The sequence below is a fragment of the Salmo salar genome, chromosome 06 (assembly GCF_965601325.2).
Source record: "Salmo salar chromosome 06, fSalSal1, whole genome shotgun sequence".
Taxonomy (NCBI): domain Eukaryota; kingdom Metazoa; phylum Chordata; class Actinopteri; order Salmoniformes; family Salmonidae; genus Salmo; species Salmo salar.
In genome coordinates, this window is record NC_138296.1 from 95,488,071 (window position 1) to 95,511,321 (window position 23,251).

At 43.4% G+C, this 23,251-nt stretch overlaps 1 protein-coding gene across 1 annotated transcript; it reads left to right on the forward strand.

Annotated features, from left to right (window-relative positions):
• Window positions 1-1,464: 1,464 nt before the first annotated feature.
• sh3bgrl2 (SH3 domain binding glutamate-rich protein like 2) lies at window positions 1,465-20,838 on the forward strand. Its single transcript, XM_045721187.2, has 4 exons — window positions 1,465-1,771; window positions 14,305-14,490; window positions 16,834-16,914; window positions 18,893-20,838. The coding sequence occupies exons 1-4, from the start codon at window positions 1,727-1,729 to the stop codon at window positions 18,905-18,907; spliced, it is 327 nt and encodes a 108-aa protein (XP_045577143.1). The 5' UTR covers window positions 1,465-1,726; the 3' UTR covers window positions 18,908-20,838.
• The last annotated feature ends 2,413 nt before the right edge of the window (window positions 20,839-23,251 follow it).

Below are 23,251 nucleotides of genomic sequence, written 5' to 3' on the forward strand. Positions count from 1 at the left end.
TAAAATGTATGACAATGTAATGAGACGGACACTTTTTACATCATGCAGCTTTCTCCGATCAAATGGCCTAATCTAAATGCCACTCAATCAAATAACAAACATATCCTAAAAACAGGAAAGGTCAAAGTAAAATGGACCTCAACACCGGTGCCCCCTGTATAAAGCCCCGCTATTGTTATTTACTGCTGCGCTTTAATTATATGTTCTTCTTCTTTTATTTTGTTTCGGGGTTTTTTTTGGGGGGGGGGGGGGGGTGGTATTTTCTTAAAACTGCATTGTTGGTTAAGGGCTTGTAAGTAAACATTTCACTGTAAGGTGTATTCGGCGCATGTGACAAATAACATTTGATTTGTTGTCCAGGAGTTTCACCCCATTGTCATGATCAGTGGTTTCAAGTTTGTATCTGTCATTTTTTTCGACAAGCTGATCATTGTGAAAAATAAAATACTTCTGCATTTCCCGCTCGCAAATAGACTCAGGATAACTCCTGATAAAGTTGGGTAATGGTACTGCACAAGTGTCCAAAAAGTCCAAAAAGCTGGACATCATATTTGCTGCCGATACGTTTTTGAGGCTCCAAGACTTCAAGGCAGAAGTACTGCAACGACAGTCTCAAGAAGCATCCAGCCTGTGACCTGGATCCTTCTGAGCCTATAGTAATTTAAGTTTAAAGCTAGCTAATTTAGCTATTTCATCAACATATGAGTCGATTATTTGTTTAGGCTTTCAACTAGCTAGCTTGCTAGCTACATTGACTGTTCAATAACGTCTTTGCTAGCTACTTGTAACAGCAATGAATGTATATTATTAGCTAGTTGCTTGCAATCAAACTATTCCATGTCTAGTCTGTTGTTGTTTTCTATCTATCTAACTAGCTAGTTAGTTAGTTAGTTAGTTAGCATTTAGGAAAGGTACATCAACCCATCCCGTTCAGATTACCTTGGCTTCACGTCTCCATGGTCAGCCATGATCTGAAACTGATCGACTGAGTTAGCTAGCTGTTTATCTCGCTAGCTAAGGTGTTAGCGGTGCCATGGCAACCCCCGTTCTTCCGCATACTGTAGTTACGTCGTTACGCCAGAGAGTGGCGCTGTGACCACTTGTTGCGTGAGTTCAAGATATTCAGATTTATTCAAGAATACATTCAAATTAATAAGGAGACCTAACCTAATGGTTGTTTCTAGGTTTGTATTAATCTATTCTGAATAAAGAGTTGATCTATATTAGGAATATGTTTTTGATTGTCATTAGCCCTTATGGTGTGTGTGTGATTCATTAAATTGTTGCAACGGTCTGGCGTGCTGTTCTGTGCATTTGTCCTGATCTGTTATTTGTCCAGATTTGTCCTTTTTTCGAAAGGTATTAAAAAGCTCCTGGCTGCAGTAACCTTTCGTTGTATACAAACAAACTATATTTCACATAATGCATGTGTCAAGCAGGCTCAGTGTGGTTCAGTTCAGTCCAAAAGATCAGTGCTGTCAGGACCGCAGGGTGCCGGATGGGGGAGCGCGGTCCACGGTACGACGTTATCGTGGCACTGACTGTAGCCTATAAATACCGGGAGGCGCGCAGCCTACCTACCAACACTGACATTAATATAAACACGGCTTGAACTGCGAGGAGAGGCACTTACATTAGGATCCTACTACTGGGATAAACGCCTCAAGTGAAACGGAATATAAAACCGCTCGAGTTCAGCCGTGCGACGCACAGCACCAAAAATACTATGGTGATCAAGGTTTACATCGCCTCCTCCTCGGGATCTGTGGCGGTGAGTGAGTTCTTGCTCTGATAGTATGTAGCCTACCCGTAATCAAATCTGTAGGATTTATATTCTTCTGTGTGAGTTGCATCAATTGTACAGATGCAGACAGTGCCGTGAGGAGGGAATGCGTTCATCATGCCTTTTGATATTGTTGTTGACATCGGGAGGGGGGGCCTTATGTAAGTTCTCTGACTGATCTCCTATATGCTAGTGAGAAGCAAGATTCTGGAACGTAGCCTGCTATTGCCTTCACTCCAAACGTGTTTAGCATACTTTGATTTTTGAAAACATGGCTATAGACATGTGATTTTTGTTGTTGTTCTTGTGTGTGTCTGTATTAGTTCATTCTGTGTGATTATTCTGAAATCCAACCCATTAGCCCACTACACCTTATTAACCTCCATGTTTTAGGGGTGAGCTTTAATGACTCTACACTAGATGCAGGTCTCAGAGGTTCAACTTGCATCTTGGAGATCTTTCACATCATTATTCCTGGACTAGTAACCGGAAGGTTGCTGGTTCAAATCCCCGAGGCCGACAAGGTACACATCTGTCGTTCTGCCCCTGAACAAGGCAGTTAACCCACTGTTCCTAGGCCGTCATTGAAAATAAGAATTTGTTCTTAACTGACTTGCCTAGTTAAATAAAGGTTACATAAAGGTTACATAAAATTCTCAAGGCCCTCTTCTTTTAGCAGGTACGTGTACACACAGCAGAGCCAGGCATAACGCCTTGTTTGCATCACAAATGGCACCCTATTCCCCTATTCCCCTATGTAGTAGTACACTACTTTTGACCAGAGCCCTATGGGAGCCATGTAGGACCTAGTCAAAAGTAGTGCACTTCATAGGGAGTAGGGTATTGATTGGGATGCAGTTTAAATAGAAGATAATACTCTGTAGGCTTTATTGAGATTTAAATGGTGCACTTCCATTTGATATTGCAGCCTAGGACCACGTAGGACCCAGTAGGACCACGTAGGACCCAGTAGGACCACGTAGGACTCAGTAGGACCACGTAGGACCCAGTAGGCCCACGTAGGACTCAGTAGGCCCACGTAGGACTCAGTAGGACTCAGTAGGTCCACGTAGGTCCACGTAGGACCCAGTAGGCCCCAGTAGGTCTCAGTAGGCCCACGTAGGTCCACGTAGGCCCACGTAGGACTCAGTAGGACAACGTAGGCCCACGTAGGACCCAGTAGGTCCACGTAGGACCCAGTAGGTCCACGTAGGACCCAGTAGGCCCACGTAGGACCCAGTAGGTCCACGCAACAAAAAAATATATAGCCAGCTGCACATGATGTAGGCTTACTTTCCACTGTCTGTCTTTTAAGTGCAAAGAAATGCATATGGTTGTCGTCGTCGTCCCCCCCAACTGGGCCCTGGTCTAAAGTAGTATACTTCATAGGGAATAGGGTGCCATTTGGGAAGCGCCCTGTACAACTCTCCCGCTCTAGGTATGTTTTTATCTTATCAGCGCCAAGGTTGAACAAAGTCCATGTTTGCCTCTTCTAACAGTGCTCCCTTTTTCTACATTTGAGTCATTTAGCAGACGCTCTTATCCAGAGCGACTAACAGTAGTGAATGCATACATTTCATACATTTTATTAATTTTTTTCTTCTCCATACTGGTCCCCCGTGGGAATCGAACCCACAACCCTGGTGTTGCAAACACCGTGCTCTACCAACTGAAACAGGATGTCCTCCTCAACTGAACTGTGTCCCTGAATGACATCATTCTCCCTATGGGCCCTGGACAAAAGTAGTGCACTATGTAGGGTATAGGGTGCCATTTGAGATGTAGTCCTGTAATGTACTGCAAATGGCCCTGCACCCTTGGTATGTGCTGTTCAAACTAAAGGTCGACCGATTTATGATTATGATTTTCCCACGCCGATACCGATTATTGGAGGACCAATAAAAGCCGATACCGATTATTGGAGGACCAATAAAAGCCGATACTGATTAATGTGTGTGTGATGATGATTACAACAATACTGAATTAACACTTTTATTTTATATTTAATATAATACATAAATAAAATCTATTTAGTCTCAAATAAATAATGAAACCTGTTCAATTTGGTTTAAATAATGCAAAAACAAAGTGTTGGAGAAGAAAGTAAAAGTGCAATATGTGCCATGTAAGAAAGCTAATGTTTAAGTGTCTTGCTCAGAACATGAGCACATATGAAAGCTCTTCAATATTCCCAGGTAAGAAGTTTTAGGTTGTAGTTATTATAGGACTATTTCTCTCTATACCATTTTGTATTTCATATACCTTTAACTATTGCATGTTCTAATAGGTACTTTAGTTTTGCCAGCCTAATCTCGGGAGTTGATAGGCTTGAAGTCATAAACAGAGCTGTATTTCAAGCATTGTGAAACACAGCAAAGTGCTGTTTGAATGAATGCTTACGAGCCTGCTGCTGCCTACCACCGCTCAGTCAGACTGCTCTATCAAATCATAGACTTAATTATAATATAATAAACACACAGAAATACGAGCCTTTGGTCATTAATAAGGTCAAATCCGGAAACTATCATTTCGAAAACAAAACATTTATTCTTTCAGTGAAATACGGAACCATTCCGTATTTTATCGAACGGGTGGCATCCCTAAGTCTGTTGCTGTTACATTGCACAACCTTCAACGTTATGTCATAATTATGTACAATTCTGGCAAATTAGTTCGCAACGAGCCAGGCGGCCCAAACTGCTGCATATACTCTGACTCTGCGTGCACTGAACGCAAGAGAAGTGACATAATTTCCCTAGTTATTATTGCCTGCTAACATGAACTTCTTTTAACTAAATATGCAGGTTTAAAAAATATATACTTGTGTATTGATTTTAAGAAAGCCATTGATGTTCATGGTTAAGTACATTGGTGCAACGATTGTGCTTTTGTCGCGAATGCGCTTTTGTTAAGTCATCACCTGTTTGGTGAAGTAGGCTGTGATTCAATGATAAATTAACAGGCACCGCATTGATCATATGCAACGCAGGACAAGCTAGTTAAACTATCATCAACCATGTTTAGTTAACTAGTGATTATGTTAAGATTGATTGTTTTTTTATAAGATACGTTTAATGCTAGCTAGCAACTTACCTTGGCTCCTTGCTGCACTTGCGTAACAGGTGGTCAGCCTGCCACGCAGTCTCCTCGTGGAGTGCAATGTAATCGGCATCCAAAAATGCCGATTTGTTATGAAAACTTGAAATCGGCCCTAATTAATCGTCCATGCCGATTTTTAATCGGTCGACCTCTAGTTCAGACGGCCCTGCCGCCCTGGTCGGAGCGGTTCAGACGGCCCTGCCGCCCTGGTCGGAGCGGTTCAGACGGCCCTGCCGCCCTGGTCGGAGCGGTTCAGACGGCCCTGGTCGGAGCGGTTCAGACTTGTTTGTCCCACACACACACACACTGTGATTTTAATGTCAACATAATGAGTTAGAAAGAGGAATGTCTTTTAGTGGCTGTTTTCAATCTTCACATGCACCGCTGAATTTCAAACCTTGAAAGTAGGCCTGACACTTTTTTTTTTTGTATTTTTTTTGAGCCTTTGAATATAAGTAAAGTCTTTTATCTCCCCATGATCAGTCATTTGACCATAGGGTTGTGTACTCTGGTTGTGTACTCTGGTGTGACCTGAGGGAATGGATTGATCTAAATGGTATTAATTAGAAGAAAAATACTCTATTGATTTATTCTCCTTAAAGGCCACGGAAATTCTGCTTCTGCTTTATCCTAACCCTCCAATTGCTTCCCTACTCCCTACAATCTTTTCCCCCTGTTGGATTGACTGTCCCATCTGTCTAACCTCTAACCTCCCGTTCCCGAAAGAACATGGGGCCTGTCGCTCTTCGGGTTTCACATGAGAAGAGAGAGGCAGACCCTTTAGAGGATAATATTTATTAAAGTCTCTCTTAAGAAATGCCTCTAGTCTTAGGTAACGGGATAAATTATTCATGCATTTTAGTTTACCGTATCTCTGGAATGGGAAAACAAAAACACAATTGCTGCTGTAGTGTTTACAAAAGTTATTTTTAACCCGGTGAGAGACACACACACACACACACACTTGAATACCCTTGGTGTCATCTATGTTTTGAGTTTTCATTCAGTTTGGATGCCATTTTAAATAGAATTATAAAATGACAGTTTGACGAGAAAGAATGGAAAGTGACATGCAGCCCTCATCTGTTTTAAGTACAGGGAGAGGGCAAGAGAGAGGGGTGGAGAGGGCAAGAGAGAGGGAAGGAGAGGAAGGAGAGGGCAAGAGAGAGGGCAAGAGAGAGGGGAAGGAGAGGAAGGAGAGGGCAAGAGAGAGGGGAAGGAGAGGAAGGAGAGGGCAAGAGAGAGGGAAGCGCGAGGAAGGAGAGGGGTGGAGAGGGAAGCGCGAGGAAGGAGAGGGGTGGAGAGGGCAAGAGAGAGGGAAGCGAGAGGGCAAGAGAGAGGGAAGCGAGAGGAAGGAGAGGGGTGGAGAGGGCAAGAGAGAGGAAGGAGAGGGGTGGAGAGGGCAAGAGGGAGATTAGCAGAAAGGGAAATGTACAGAGAGAAATATAGAAAGCAAGTAGGAGGGAAACAAAGGGGTAGAGCTAGCTGAACAGAGTGAATCATTATAAGAAGTGATTTCGAACCCTGAAATGAGCAGCTCCAGATTAGATCAGATTAGTGGAGTGGTAATCATCCGCCCAGAACGGACGAGTTGACAACCACACTTCATCCTTTTAGATGGAAGGATGAAACTACCCTCATCGCTCTGAGTTGGGAAGATGGCACCTCGTTGTGATTCCACACAACATATGTAGAGACTTTAGTAATGTTGTTTTAGAGGCGGTATTTTACTGTAAACGGTAGTGTTTTAGAGGTACTATGTTACTGTAAACAGTAGTGTTGTTTTAGAGGCACTATGTTACTGTAAACAGTAGTGTTGTATTAGAGGCACTATGTTACTGTAAACAAGCACTATGTTACTGTAAACAGTAGTGTTGTTTTAGAGGCACTATGTTACTGTAAACAGTAGTGTTGTATTAGAGGCACTATGTTACTGTAAACAAGCACTATGTTACTGTAAACAGTAGTGTTGTTTTAGAGGCACTATGTTACTGTAAACAGTAGTGTTGTTTTAGAGGCACTATGTTACTGTAAACAGTAGTGGTGTTTTAGAGGCACTATGTTACTGTAAACAAGCACTATGTTACTGTAAACAGTAGTGTTGTTTTAGAGGCACTATGTTACTGTAAACAGGCACTATGTTACTGTAAACAGTTGAGATCCCACATCCTCTTTTACAACCAAAGATGTGACCACCCACATATTATCTCTGTATTTTTCTCTCTCTTACTCATTCTCTCTCTCTCTTACTCATTCTCTCTTTCATTTTCTTTGTCTCTCTCTTTCACACACACACTGGCTGTGTGGTGACGTGGTGTGATGAGAAAAGGATTAGTCCTCTGTCTTAACCTCTGTTAATCTCTGAACTACAGCACAGTACTACTACACAAACAGTAATACACTACGTCACCGTGTCCTGCATGTCTGTCTGTCTGCCTGTCTGTCTGCCTATCAATGATTGATTGTTCAGTACTACTACATTAATCTCCTTTTATATTGCCCTGGCCTCATTTGTCTTTGTGTCAAAACAATGGTTTCATTGTGCCCTCACCATCCCTAAACACACACAGGCACAGGCTTACACACACACACACACACACACACAATAGACCTCCAGCAGAGATGAGTTTGTAAGAAACTAGACAATGGTTCATGCCTGCTATGAGGAGAGAGTTCTGACAGTTAAGCGTAAATCATAGTCCATAGACAGAGAACGCGATTGTCCGGTGTCCCATTGTGACATAGCTACAAGGCTCTGAGACCACTCCCCCCCCCCCCCCCCCCCCCCCCCCCTCTCTCTCTCTCTCTCTCTCCCCCCTCTCTCAATTTCAATCTAAGGGCTTTATTGGCATGGGAAAAATATGTTAACATTGCCAAAGCAAGTGAAATAATAGATAAGAAACATTTTACATTACACTCACAGAAGTTCCAAAATAATAAAGACATTTTCAAATGTCATATTATGTCATATATAAACAGTGTTGTAACGATGTGCAAATAGGGAAAATAAATAAACATAAATATGGGTTGTATTTATAATGGTGTTTGTTCTTCACTGGTTGCCCTTTTCTTGTGGCAACAGGTCACACATCTTGCTGCTGTGATGGAACACTGTCGAATTTCACCCAGTAGATATGGGAGTTCATCAAAATTGTGTTGTTTTTTAATTCTTTGTGGATCTACAGTGGCCTTTCTCAATAGCAAGGCTATGCTCACTGAGTCAGTACATAGTCAAAGCGTTCCTTAAGTTTTGGTCAGTCACAGTGGTCAGGTATTCTGCCACTGTGTCACGTTCGTCGTAATAATTGGACCAAGGCGCAGCGTGAGTAGCGTTCCACATCTTTATTATAACGTGAAACTTCAGCAAAATACAAAAACAATAAATGAACAAACGAAATGTGAAGATAGCAAGGTGCAAATAGGTACCTACACAAAAAACAAAATCCCACCAACACAGGTGGGGGAAAAATAACTACTTAAATATGATCCCCAATTAGAGACAACGATTACCAGCTGCCTCTAATTGGGAATCATACAAATCACCAACATAGAAATACTAACCTAGAACCCCACATAGAAATAATAAACTAGAATACCCCCTAGTCACGCCCTGACCTACTTCACCATAGAGAAACAATGGCTCTCTATCGTCAGGGCGTGTCACTGTGTACTCTCTGTTTAGGGACAAATAGCATTCTAGTTTGATGTTTTTTTTTTTTTGTTAATTCTTTCCAATGTGTAAAGTAATTATCGTTTTTGTTTTCTCGTGATTTAGTTGGTTTATTTGGTCTAATTGTGTTGCTGTCCTTGGTCTGTTTTGTGTTTTCTGAACAGAGCCCCAGGACCAGCTTGCATACGGGACTCTTCTCCGGGTTCATCTTTCATGTTGTTGTTTGTTTAGTGTTTTCCAATTTTTACAAGTGATTCGATTCTATGGATTCTTCAACTACACTGAGCTGATTTCTGACGTGCTGTTCCTTCTTTCCGTAGTGTATTTCTGTATTGTTTTAGTGATTCACCATAGTGAAGGACTAGACTCAGGTGTTCTGGGTCTCTGTGTTTTTGGTTAGACAGGTTTCTCAATTTCTTTCTTATGTTTTTGCATTCTTCATCAAACCATTTGTCATTGTTGTTCATTTTCTAAAGTTATTTGCTTGACATTTTTAGATTTGATAGGGAAGCAGAGAGGTGAAATATACTGTTTTAGGTTTTCTACTGCCAAGTTTACACCTTCACTATTACAGTGAAACATTTTGTCCAGCAAGTTTTTTTTGGTAGATTTCAACACTATTTTCCTTCAATCTATAGCATTTCTTAATATTATTCAATTTCTTTGGCTTTGATGCCTCATTGATTGAGCAAAGCTCTGTTCCAGTAGACTGTGATTTTGCTGTGATCTGAAAGGGGTGTCAGTGGGCTGACTGTGAACGCTCTGAGAGACTCTGGGTTGAGGTCAGTGATAAAGTAGTCTACAGTACTACTGCCAAGAGATGAGCTGTAGGTGTACCTACCGTAGGAGTCCCCTCGAAGCCTACCATTGACTATGTACATACCCAGCGTGTGACAGAGCTGCAGGAGTTGTGACCCATTTTTGTTGGTTATGTTGTCGTAGTTGTCTAGGGGGGCATATGGGGGAGGGAATGCTGTCACCTCCAGGTAGATGTTTGTCCCTCTGTGTTCTGATGGTGTCGGGTTCTTGTCCGGTTCTGGCATTTAGGTCACCACAGACTAGTACATGTCCCTGGGCCTGGAAATGATTGATTTCCCCCTCCAGGATGGAGAAGCTGTCTTCATTATAGTATGGGGATTCTAGTGGGGGGATATAGGTAGGATGGAGAAGCTGTCTTCATTATAGTATGGGGATTCTAGTGGGGGGATATAGGTAGGATGGAGAAGCTGTCTTCATTATAGTATGGGGATTCTAGTGGGGGGATATAGGTAGGATGGAGAAGCTGTCTTCATTATAGTATGGGGATTCTAGTGGGGGGATATAGGTAGGATGGAGAAGCTGTCTTCATTATAGTATGGGGATTCTAGTGAGGGGATATACAGTTGAAGTCAGAAGTTTATATACTCCTAGGTTGGAGTCATTAAAACTCGTTTTTCAACCACTCCACAAATTTCTTGTTAACAAACTATTGTTTTGGCAAGTCGGTTAGGACATCTACTTTGTACATGACACAAGTAATTTTTCCAAGAATTGTTTACAGACAGATTATTTCACTTATAATTCACTGTATCACAATTCCAGTGGGTCAGAAGTTTACATGCACTAAGTTGACTGTGCCTTTATTAAACAGCTTGGAAAATTCCAGAAAATTATGTCATGGCTTTAGTAGCTTCTGATATGCTAATTGACATCATATGAGCCAATTGGAGGTGTACCTGTGGATGTATTTCAAAGCCTAGCTTTTAAACTCAGTTCCTTTGCTTGACATCATGGGAAAATCAAAAGAAATCAGCCAAGACCTCAGAAAAAATAATTGTAGATCTCCACGAGTCTGGTTCATCCTTGGGAGCAACTTCCAAACGCCTGAAGGTACCACGTTCATCTGTACAAACAATAGTACGCAAGTATAAACACCATGGGACCATACAGCCGTCATACCGCTCAGGAAGAAGACAAGTTCTGTCTCCTAGAGATGAAGGTAGTTTGGCGCAAATCAATCCCAGAACAACATCAAAGGACCTTGTGAAGATGCTGGAGGAAACCGGTACAAAAGTATCTACAGTTGTGGCCAAAAGTTTTTATAATGACACAAATATTAATTTTCACAAAGTCTGCTGCCTCAGTTTGTATGATGGCAATTTGCATATACTCCAGAATGTTATGAAGAGTGATCAGATGAATTGCAATTAATTGCAAAGTCCCTCTTTGCCATGCAATTGAACTGAATCCCCCAAAAACATTTCCACTGCATTTCAACCCTGCCACAAAAGGACCAGCTGACATGTCAGTGATTCTCTCATTAACACAGGTGTGAGTGTTGATGAGGACAAGGCTGGAGATCACTCTGTCATGCTGATTGAGATTGAATAACAGACTGGAAGCTTCAAAAGGAAGGTGGTGCTTGGAATCATTGTTCTTCCTCTGTCAACCATGGTTACCTGCAAGGAAACACGTGCCGTCATCATTGCTTTGCACAGAAAGGGCTTCACCGGCAAGGATATTGCTGCCAGTAAGATTCCACCTAAATCAACCATTTATTGGATCATCAAGAACTTCAAGGAGAGCGGTTCAATTGTTGTGAAGAAGGCTTCAGGGCGCAAAGAAAGTCCAGCAAGCTCCAGGACCGTCTCCTAAAGTTGATTCAGCTGCGGGATCGGGGCACCACCAGTACAAAGCTTGCTCAGGAATGGCAGCAGGCAGGTGTGAGTGCATCTGCACACACAGTGAGGCGAAGACTTTTGGAGGATGGCCTGGTGTCAAGAAGGGCAGCAAAGAAGCCACTTCTCTCCAGGAAAAACATCAGGGACAGACTGATATTCTGCAAAAGGTACAGGGATTGGACTGCTGAGGACTGGGGTAAAGTCATTTTCTCTGAATCCCCTTTCCGATTGTTTGGGGCATCCGGAAAAAAGCTTGTCCGGAGAAGACAAGGTGAGCGCTACCATCAGTCCTGTGTCATGCCAACAGTAAAGCATCCTGAGACCATTCATGTGTGGGGTTGCTTCTCAGCCAAGGGAGTGGGCTCACTCACAATGTTGCCTAAGAACACAGCCATGAATAAAGAATGGTACCAACACATCCTCCGAGAGCAACTTCTCCCAACCATCCAGGAACAGTTTGGTGACGAACAATGCCTTTTCCAGCATGATGGAGCACCTTGCCATAAGGCAGAAGTGATAACTAAGTGGCTCGGGGAACAAAACATCGATATTTTGGGTCCATGGCCAGGAAACTCCCCAGACCTTAATCCCATTGAGAACTTGTGATCAATCCTTAAGAGGCGGGTGGACAAACAAAAACCCACAAATTCTGACAAACTCCAAGCATTGACCATGCAAGAATGGGCTGCAATCAGTCAGGATGTGGCCCAGTCTTGAAAAAGAAGGGTCAACACTGCAAATATTGACTCTTTGCATCAACTTCATGTAATTGTCAATAAAAGCCTTTGACACTTATGAAATGCTTGTAATTATACTTCAGTATTCCATAGTAACATCTGACAAAAATATCTAAAGACACTGAAGCAGCAAACTTTGTGGAAATTAATATTTGTGTCATTGTCAACTTTTGGCTACGACTGTATATCCACAGTAAAACGAGTCCTATATCGACATAACCTGAAAGGCCGCTCAGCAAGGAAGAAGCCACTGCTCCAAAACCGCCATAAAAAAGCCAGACTACGGTTTGCAACTGCACATGGGGACAAAGATTGTACTTTTTCATGAAATGTCCTCTGGTCTGATGAAACAAAAATAGAACAGTTTGGCCATAATGACCATCATTATGTTTGGAGGAAAAAGGGGGAGGCTTGCAAGCCAAAGGAGACCATCCCAACCGTAAAGTACGGAGGTGGCAGCATCATCTTGTGGGGGTGCTTTGCTGCAGGAGGGACTGGTGCACTTCACAAAATAGATGGCATCATGAGGCAGGAAAATTATGTTGATATATTGAAGCAACATCTCAAGACATCAGTCAGGAAGTTAAAGCTTGGTTGCAAATGGGTCTTCCAAATGGACAATGACCCCAAGCATACTTCCAAAGTTGTGGCAAAATGGCTTAAGGACAACAAGGTCAAGGTATTGGAGTGGCCATCACAAAGCCCTGACCTCAATCCCATAGAAAATGTGTGGGCAGAACTGAAAATGTGTGTGTGAGCAAGGAGGCCTACAAACCTGACTCGGTTACACCAGCTCTGTCAGGAGGAATGGAACAAAATTCCCCCAATGTATTGTGGGAAGCTTGTGGAAGGCTACCTGAAACGTTTGACCCAAGTTAAACATTTTAAAGGCAATGCTCCCAAATACTAACTTCTGACCCACTGGGAGTGTGATGAAAGAAATAAAAGCTGAAATAAATAATTCTCTCTTCTGACATTTCACATTCTTAAAATATAGTGGTGATCCTAACTGACCTAAGAAAGGGAATTTTTACTCTGATTAAATGTCAGGAATTGTGAAAAACTGAGTTTAAATGTATTTGGCTGAGGTGTATGTAAACTTCCCACTTTAACTGTAGGTAGCATTCAGGAGGACATTTTTCTTTAAGATAATTTCCTTTTGAATTTCTAGCCAAATGTAAAATGTTCCTGTTTTGATTAATTTAATAGAGTGGGCTAGGTCTGCTCTATACCAAATTAGCATACCCCCTGAGTCTCTTCCCTGTTTCACACCTGGTAGTTTGGTGGATGGGACTACCAGCTCTCTGTAACCTAGGGGGAAACCATTGGGTCCATCTCCTCTATACCATATTTCTTGTAGGTTGACAATGTTTGTATTTCTGATTTTCTTTGAAGTCTAGGTTTCTGCTCTTTAGGCCAAAGGCAGATGACCTCAGGCCTTGGATATTCCAGGATGAGATGGTGAAGGCTTTGTGTTCCATAAAGTGTCCAATGCTGTTAGCTCTCTCTCGCTCTCATATTTATATATGGTGACTGGGTCCAGCTGGAGCACTCAGCAGACTGAGAAACAGGAAGGTGGTACCGTCAGCAAAGTGTGTGTGTGTGTGTGTGTGTGTTTTTAATAACCTACAGAGAAGTGTGGGAGTTTGTGTTCTCACTGGGATGTTTTTCCTACTCGTCACAGTCACACACAAGGTTTTAAACTGTCTTCTCATTACTTCTGTAGGGACCGAACCAAGCTCAGCTGACCACCCTGTAGTAGCTGGCCTGGCTTGGACCTGTAGTGTGTGACCTTTTTCTAGGGAGTTTTTCCTAGGGAGTTTTTCCTAGCCACCGTGCTTCTACACCTGCATTGCTTGCTGTTTGGGGTTTTAGGCTGGGTTTCTGTACAGCACTTTGAGATATCAGCTGATGTAAGAAGGGCTTTATAAATACATTTGATTTGATCCAGTGTGTTCTACCGACAAGTTACAAACTAAACAGATTGTAATCTAGCAAACGAGTATAATTTGATTGATGCTAATTTGAGTAAAGTCACAACAACTTTCTAAAATGGTGACATTAACCAATAGGGCTTTAGTCAACAGTAATGTAGTAAATGGAGAACAAGGTTCCCTAATTTCATCCATTACCGTCAGAGATGGACACCATGATCAGTACAATACACTGTGTGTTTGTTTAGTCTGTCCATACGGGAGTCTCAGCACGTCTGATCTCTCTCTCTCTACTGGGGGGTCAGGTGACAGACCTTCTTCAGTATGGTTCTCTTGTATATCGTGTGACTCCCTTCCAAATCCTGTATCCTGACTCGATGATTTGGAAGTCTTTTTTTCTCCCCCCCCCCCCACCCTACAGGTGAAGAAGCGCCAGCAAGCTGTGGTGGGGTTCTTGGAGGCCAACCGGATCTCCTTCCAGGAAGTGGACATCACCAATGTGGAGGAGAGAAGGCTGTGGATGTACCAACACATCCCTCAGGAGAAACACCCAGACAAGGGCAACCCGCTTCCCCCACAGATCTTCAATGGAGACAGCTACTGTGGGGTAAGAGATAGATACCGTAGTGATCCTCACTAACCCTAACCCAGGAGAAACACCCAGAAGAGGGCAACCCGCTTCCCCCACAGATCTTCAATGGAGACAGCTACTGTGGGATAAGATAGCGAGGAGGTGGACATAAATCCATCCATCTAACACAAGAACTGGTCCTGAACCCAAAACGCAGCCACGTAATGTTAATGTAGGCGTATGTGATGACATGCGTCTACAGGAATGGCCACGGGACTTGCGGTTGCGGCAGATGCAGCCCTCTAGTCTAGCAATTAGCCTGTATTACGTAATCTAATGTTATCATTTAGCATATAGCCTGTGTTAGTTGGTCTAATGTTAGCATTTAGCATATAGCCTGTGTTAGTTGGTCTAATGTTAGCATTTAGCATATAGCCTGTGTTAGTTGGTCTAATGTTAGCATTTAGCATATAGCCTGTGTTAGTTGGTCTAATGTTAGCATGTAGCCTGAATGGTCAGTTGGTGAACGAGCTAGCTAACATTAGCTGTCCTGCGCCCTGTGTTGAGTGATAAATGAGCGAGCTAGCTAGCGGTGCTAACGTCAGCCGTCCTGTGCCCTGTGCTGAGTACGGCATATTGCTGGGTAACCCCTGCGGGGTAATCCCATTGCTCCATGGGGCAGATTATCAAGGTAGCATCCCATATTGCACCCTATTCTCTTTATAGTGCACTACCTTTGGCCAGAGCCCTCAGGGAATGTCTGTTGTCATGTTAGACTGTGTGTAAGGAAACGTACAGTATTATACAGAGTCATGGGTCCACGGAACTCCCTTCCATTTTACATACATAGCGCAAGTGAACAGCAATGTTAATGGTTTTTAAATGTATGTAAATTGTAAAGTATTTTGTCTGTCTTTTTTTTTTTTACGTGTCAGACCAGAGTAAGACAAGCTGTTGCTAATGAGGCTCTCAACAAAAAAAAAATGTGTGTGTGTGTGTCAGCTATTTGATCACCTGTCCGCAATTGCTAATATCCCATCCGTAACCACCTATGTGAAAACCTGAGGCCCGAAAATATAGAAAATGCGATATAGGCTTCAGTCAAAGACGGCAACAACAACAACACAAATGTACACGGGCTGCAGGAATCTCTTGTTACCTGATTTTTAGATATGTTTCTGGTTTTAATTTCCAACGTTTTGTTAGTCAACTTGTCTATAACTAGATGCATGCAGCTTCTCTTCTGTCGTTTTTATATGTTACCCTAGAAGACTCAATAAACCCTTGTTAAGCAGAATTAATGTCATAAATCGATAGAATGTACGCTTCAATCTAGTTCACATCGGGTCAAGTTTTCTCTATCGTCTTTTGCGGAGCGGAAGATGTTTTAGGGACCCCGTGGGGAGAAAGTACAACAAAAAAAAAACACGAAATCACTTTGACCGGTTGTAAGGAAATAGAATGCTGTGAATACGACCCAACGTGTTTCTGATCAGATTTCAGTTCGTCTCGGATATTTTATGTGGTTGAAATACTATCAGCTTCTATGATGCTTTTATCGTAAAGACGTCACCTCTACAGATGGTATCTAACTGAGCATTGCGTTCTCTCAAGATGCTGAAATGAATAAATCACTCCTATAATTCCCAAGTCCAAATTTTGCCTACATCTAGTGGATCATTTAACTGCAAGAAAATCTTAATTCTGCAAGAGTTATTAATAATTCTATGTGAGAGGTTATAGACCTACAGTCAGTGTCCAGTGTTCAGTTTCCATTTAACCTGAACAGTAAGGCTACAGTTCCCTTGACGCGCCATGGGCCTAATTTGAAGTCCCGCCTCACAATCATCACATCATAATATAGCCAACACTGCTATCATCCTCGTCTACCACTTCACCTAATCTTTTTCCAAACATTGCTTTTTCTAGCCCCCCCCCCCCCCCTTCTCTTTTATGTTCAACTCTACATTTCGAGAACTTTTGTCTTATTGAATTAAACTTCAACCATGTCCTTTTTGCCTCCACGGATTGACGTAAACGTTTTCTGCCTGTTCCCGAAAGCATTATTTGTCGATTGGCTGTGTAGGGTATTTGGCGCATATACAGTTAAGCCCTAAAGCTTGGGCTTTTGCACTAATACCAGAGCCTGAAATAATGAAAGAAAACCTCAATGTAGCCTATAGATATAAATTGCACAGGAATTATTCATTTATGGATTTTCTTTTTAAGGTATTGCTTGTCTTTTATTCCACCAGCCCTTCAGCCACACAATATTTATTGACCCTAAACCCGTCCAACGCACGGATATAACAGCGAATTATGACTCAACTCGTGTGTGTGTGTGTGTGTGTGTGTGTGTGTGTGTGTTCATTCCATCAGGACTATGAGGACTTCTTCCAGTCCAAGGAGAACAACACTGTGTTTACATTCCTAGGCCTCAGCTCACCACCCTCAGTAACGGTATGACACACACACACACACACACACACACACACACACACACACTGTTTGCAAGGGAAAGGTCTGAAGACTATAAGGCTCCACTAGTTGTACAGCTACGGTGGTGGAGGAGCCCTCGGCAGCTGCAGGGCTGGAGGGGCCCTCGGCAGCTGCAAGGGGCGGAGGGGCCCTCGGCAGCTGCAAGGAGCTGGAGGGGCCCTCGGCAGCTGCAAGGAGCTGGAGGGGCCCTCTGCAGCTACAGGGCTGGAGGAGCCCTCTGCAGCTACAGGGGTGGAGGAGCCCTCTGCAGCTACAGGGGTGGAGGAGCCCTCGGCAGCTACAGGGGTGGAGGGGCCCTCTGCAGCTACAGGGGTGGAGGAGCACACTTCCATTGTTCTCCTAGAGTGGCTGAATATGTTCCTGTCTTCTAGATGACTCGTATCTGATTGCTGAGAATATACAGGATGTTCCTGTCTTGATATATGACCCTGAGAAGGAACACAGTCTGATTCACTTGTCCAGAAGACATCACATGGTCTGACCACGTGTCCCAAATGGCACCCTATTCCTTCTATAGTGCACTACTTGGGCTCTATAGGCTCTGGTCCAACGTAGTGCACTATATAGGGAATAGGGTGCCAATTGGGACGAATTCATTGTCTCGTTTTCCACAGATTATCAGTAACCAGGATCATTAGATTTTCCTTCAATCACATGCCTGGTCTGTCTCCAGTCTGGCAGCTGATTGGATAACTCCACTAATTGGCTGGGATGTGCTTTAACATAGACCAGTGGACTTGAATGAGTGCTTCGTCCCAAATGACACCCTATTCCCTATACAGTGCACTACCTTCTACCCCCTTTACGGCCCTATGAGCCCTGTTCAAATGTAGTGCACTAGTTAGGGAATAGGCTGTCATTTGGGACGCATCCTGGTTTGTTTGTTGATGAGGACTTTTTAATAAGGTTGATGTTGCTGACAAACAGAACACGGTGATCTCTCTCTCAGGAGACTCCTGAATGAACAGGGTCCCTTGGGAACCTTTCAGCTTGGATTTCAGCATGCTGGGATAATGTATTGTCTTGATACATCATGTTCTGATAATGTATTGTGTTGATTCAGCATGCTGGGATAATGTATTGTGTTGATTCAGCGTGTTCTGAGAATGTATTGTGTTGATACATCATGTTCTGATAATGTATTGTGTTGATACATTATCACAGCATGCTGAATCAACACAATACATTATCAGAACATGATGTATCAACACAATACATTATCACAGCATGCTGAATCAACACAATACATTATCAGAACATGATGTATCAACACAATACATTATCAGAACATGATGTATCAACACAATACATTATCACAGCATGCTGAATCAATACATTATCAGAACAGGATGTATCAACACAATACATTATCAGAACAGGATGTATCAACACAATACATTATCACAGCATGCTGAATCAATACATTATCAGAACAGGATGTATCAACACAATACATTATCAGAACAGGATGTATCAACACAATACATTATCACAGCATGCTGAATCAACACAATACATTATCACAGCGTGTTGATCTGTGTTGATGTTTTGATAATGTATTGTGTTGATTCAGCATGCTGTGTTGATGCTCTTGTTGTCTATGCAGTGCTGGATCCTTGTGTATGGCTGCATTTATACATTTGACTGATCAGATTTCCAGTAACTGGTCTTTTTGACTGATCAGATTTCCAGTAACTGGGCAAAATATCAGAATTGGGCATCCTGTGTAACTGTAGCCATTCATTGACTAAGTGGCTTTGTCCTGATACATGAGGTAGTTTTTATTTATTTATTTATTTATTTATTTATTTGACAAGGACAATGCACATCAATTAACATTTCTGTAAATGTTATGAACACAATCAGATGGTTGCTTGTTTGATTAATTGATAGTTTTGAGTGATTTGGTTGACCCTTCTTCTATCTCATTTCTCCTCAGGATTCCGAGTCGTAGGCGGTAGCGTGGGGAGTCGGGAGGTCGCAGAGCACATCACTTCCTGTATTACATCACTTCACCTCTCCCGGAGATCTCACCATAGTGACGCCACCATGTTGCCAAACACCCCAACACTCTGACCTCTCTGAGCCCCTCCACCCTATCCCCACCCCAAAAAAACACCTCAGCCTCTTCCCCCACCTACAGCCATCTAACCTGACACAGGAGGAGGGGAGGGGCTTCAGACCAAGTGGAGGAGCATCAGACCAATAGAAGGGGCTTCAGATCATGGGAGGCGGGGCTTCCCCCCCCCAAAACAATGGCCAATGATTTTCCTGATTTAAAAAAAAAAAAAAAAAAAGTATATTTTTTTGGTTTTGTACAACTGCTGGTACTCATGACGATCTAGTCAGTGGTTCCTGTTTGTGTTAGCGGTAAATAATTAGATTGAGGTTTCTTTACTGCTATGTATTCTTTGGTCAGTTGTTCAGAACACTGTGTAGCCGCTCTTCTATCAACAGCAGAATGTAGCTCTCCTGTCAAAGTAGCCAAGTTGTCCTGCCCTTCTATCAACAGCAGAAGGTAGCTCTCCTGTCAGAGTAGCCAAGTTGTCCTGCCCTTCTATCAACAGCAGAAGGTAGCTCTCCTGTCAGAGTAGCCAAGTTGTCCTGCCCTTCTATCAACAGCAGAAGGTAGCTCTCCTGTCAGAGTAGCCAAGTTGTCCTGCCCTTCTATCAACAGCAGAAGGTAGCTCTCCTGTCAGAGTAGCCAAGTTGTCCTGCCCTTCTATCAACAGCAGAATGTAGCTCTCCTGTCAGAGTAGCCAAGTTGTCCTGCCCTTCTATCAACAGCAGAATGTAGCTCTCCTGTCAGAGTAGCCAAGTTCTGTATGCGGTCAGACAGATAAAGCTGACCTGAGGTCGAAACTGGTAACACTAAAGTTGGACTTATGGTTAAAATCGAGGCGAGAGATGGAGTCCGCTACAGGTGTATTAGATGGGACTGCAATGTCCAACAGCCCATAGACTCCCATCAAGTCCCGTTCTGAATCGCTGTGAAACCAGACGTCTTGACATACGAAGGGCCGGCTGGTGGGATTGTAATGAGCCCACTGAAGGCTGTGTTAAGTAATGGAAGAGGAGACCAAATGGGAACTGGTGTTTTTTTAATTACTCCTCCCTCTCTCCTCTCTTACTCTCCCCTTCCCCCTCTCTCTCTCTCCCCTTCCCCCTCTCCCTCTCTCCCCTCTTCTCTTCCCTCTCTCCTCTTCTCTCTCCCCTCTTCTCTTCCCTCTTCCTCTCTCTCTCCCCTTCCCCCTCTCTCTCTTTCGCCTCTTCTGTTTCACTTTCTCCTCTTTCCTGTCTCTCCTCTTCCCCCTCTCTCTTTCCTGTCTCTCCTCTTCCCCCTCTCCTCTTCCCCCTCTCTCTTTCCTGTCTCTCGTCTTCCCCCTCTCTCTTTCCTGTCTCTCCTCTTCCCCCTCTCCTCTTCCCCCTCTCCTCTTCCCCCTCTCTCTTTCCTGTCTCTCCTCTTCCCCGTCTCTCCTCTTCCCCGTCTCTCCTCTTCCCCGTCTCTCCTCTTCCCCGTCTCTCCTCTTCCCCGTCTCTCCTCTTCCCCGTCTCTCCTCTTTCCCGTCTCTCCTCTTTCCCGTCTCTCCTCTTTCCCGTCTCTCCTCTTTCCTGTCTGTCCTCTTTCCTGTCTCTCTCCCCTCTTCCCCCTCTTTTATTAAATGATCATGGATGGGTGAATCATTGTGTTATGTTTACACATCACAGGCTTACACTCTGCCCACACACACGTTCCCCCACTGACTCAGACTCATTCCTAGTGAATGTAGTGCCATCTTGTGTTTTGATCTGTCACTGTTAACCTGACTAAAAATAACATTCCTTTTGATACATGCCATTTATATGTACTCTTTATAGTAGTTATATATATATATATATATATATATATATATATATATATATATATATATATATATATATATGACAATCTCTACGGCCTGGTTTCCCGGACCCAGATTAAGGCAATAGACCTGAGATTCTCCATTGACTTCTTGTTTTTGTTTTTAATCCAGAGACTAGGCTTAATCTGGATCTGGGAATCCGTCCCTATAAATGATTTTAGTTCTCTGTCCTCTGTGTGTTGTTTTGGGTTTTGGCCGTGTTCAAGAGCTTCACAACCGCAATGTATCATGGGTAAATTGTGACTGACGAACACGGCCTTTTGACCTGGCTAACTAAAACTGTCATCGATGATTCTACGCCAATGTTTTTCCCAACTCCCGGTCCTCCAGTACCCCCAACAGTACACATTTTTATTGTAGTCCCGAAACGAGCACACCTGATTTCAACCTGTCATCAGGCCTTCAACGAGTTAAAATTAGGAGTGTTTTGTCCAGAGCTACAACAGAGATGTGTGTTGTTCAGGGTACTGGAGGATCAATGCTCTACACGATGTTGAGAAAACAAATCAACCTTTTTGTTACGATGACATTGTTGTATGTTGATAGACCATCTGTAAATGCTCCCCCTATACAAATAAAATATTACCGTAGTTCCCTCAAACTCAACTCTGGACCTCACAGACAGTTCCACTTTTTGTTGTTGTTGTCTTTGTTTCTCTCTAATCAGGGACTGATTTAGACCTGGGACACCAGGTGGGTGATTCCCCCCTCTAATCAGGGACTGATTTAGACCTGGGACACCAGGTGGGTGATTCCCCTCTAATCAGGGACTGATTTAGACCTGGGACACCAGGTGGGTGATTCCCCCTCTAATCAGGGACTGATTTAGACCTGGGACACCAGGTGGGTGATTCCCCTCTAATCAGGGACTGATTTAGACCTGGGATACCAGGTGGGTGATTCCCCCCTCTAATCAGGGACTGATTTAGACCTGGGACACCAGGTGGGTGATTTCCCCCTCTAATCAGGGACTGATTTAGACCTGGGACACCAGGTAGGTGATTCCCCTCTAATCAGGGACTGATTTAGACCTGGGACACCAGGTGGGTGATTCCCCTCTAATCAGGGACTGATTTAGACCTGGGACACCAGGTGGGTGATTCCCCCCTCTAATCAGGGACTGATTTAGACCTGGGACACCAGGTGGGTGATTCCCCCCTCTAATCAGGGACTGATTTAGACCTGGGACACCAGGTGGGTGATTTCCCCCTCTAATCAGGGACTGATTTAGACCTGGGATACCAGGTGGGTGATTCCCCCTCTAATCAGGGACTGATTTAGACCTGGGATACCAGGTGGGTGATTCCCCCTCTAATCAGGGACTGATTTAGACCTGGGACACCAGGTGGGTGATTCCCCCTCTAATCAGGGACTGATTTAGACCTGGGACACCAGGTGGGTGCAATTTAATTATCAGGTAGAACAGAAAACCAGCAGACTCCGGATCTCGTAGGGTAAAAGTTTATATACAGTGAGGGGAAAAAAGTTTTTGATCCCCTGCTGATTTTGTACCTTTGCCCACTGACAAAGAAATGATCAGTCTATAATTTTAATGGTAGGTTTATTTGAACACTGAGAGACAGAATAACAACAAAAATCCAGAAAAACGCATGTCAAAAATGTTATAAATTGATTTGCATTATAATGAGGGAAATAAGTATTTGACCCCCTCTCATTCAGAAAGATTTCTGGCTCCCAGGTGTCTTTTATACAGGTAACGAGCTGAGATTAGGAGCACACTCTTAAAGGGAGTGCTCCTAATCTCAGTTTGTTACCTGTATAAAAGACACCTGTCCACAGAATCAATCAATCAGAATCCAAACTCTCCATCATGGCCAAGACCAAAGAGCTCTCCACGGATGTCAGGGACAAGATTGTAGACCTACACAAGGCTGGAATGGGCTACAAGACCATCGCCAAGCAGCTTGGTGAGAAGGTGACAACAGTTGGTGTGATTATTCGCAAATGGAAGAAACACAAAAGAACTGTCAATCTCCCTGGGGCTCCATGCAAGATCTCACCTCGTGGAGTTGCAATGATCATGAGAACGGTGAGGAATCAGCCCAGAACTACACGGGAGGATCTTGTCAATGATCTCAAGGCAGCTGGAACCATAGTCACCAAGAAAACAATTGGTAACACATTACGCCGTGAGGGACTGAAATCCTGCAGCGCCCGCAAGGTCCCCCTGCTCAAGAAAGTACATCTACATGCCCGTCTGAATCAAATCAAATCAAATGTATTTATATAGCCCTTCTTACATCAGCTGATATCTCAAAGTGCTGTACAGAAACCCAGCCTAAAACCCCAAACAGCAAGCAATGCAGGTGTAGAAGCACGGTGGCTAGGAAAAACTCCCTAGAAAGGCCAGAACCTAGGAAGAAACCTAGAGAGGA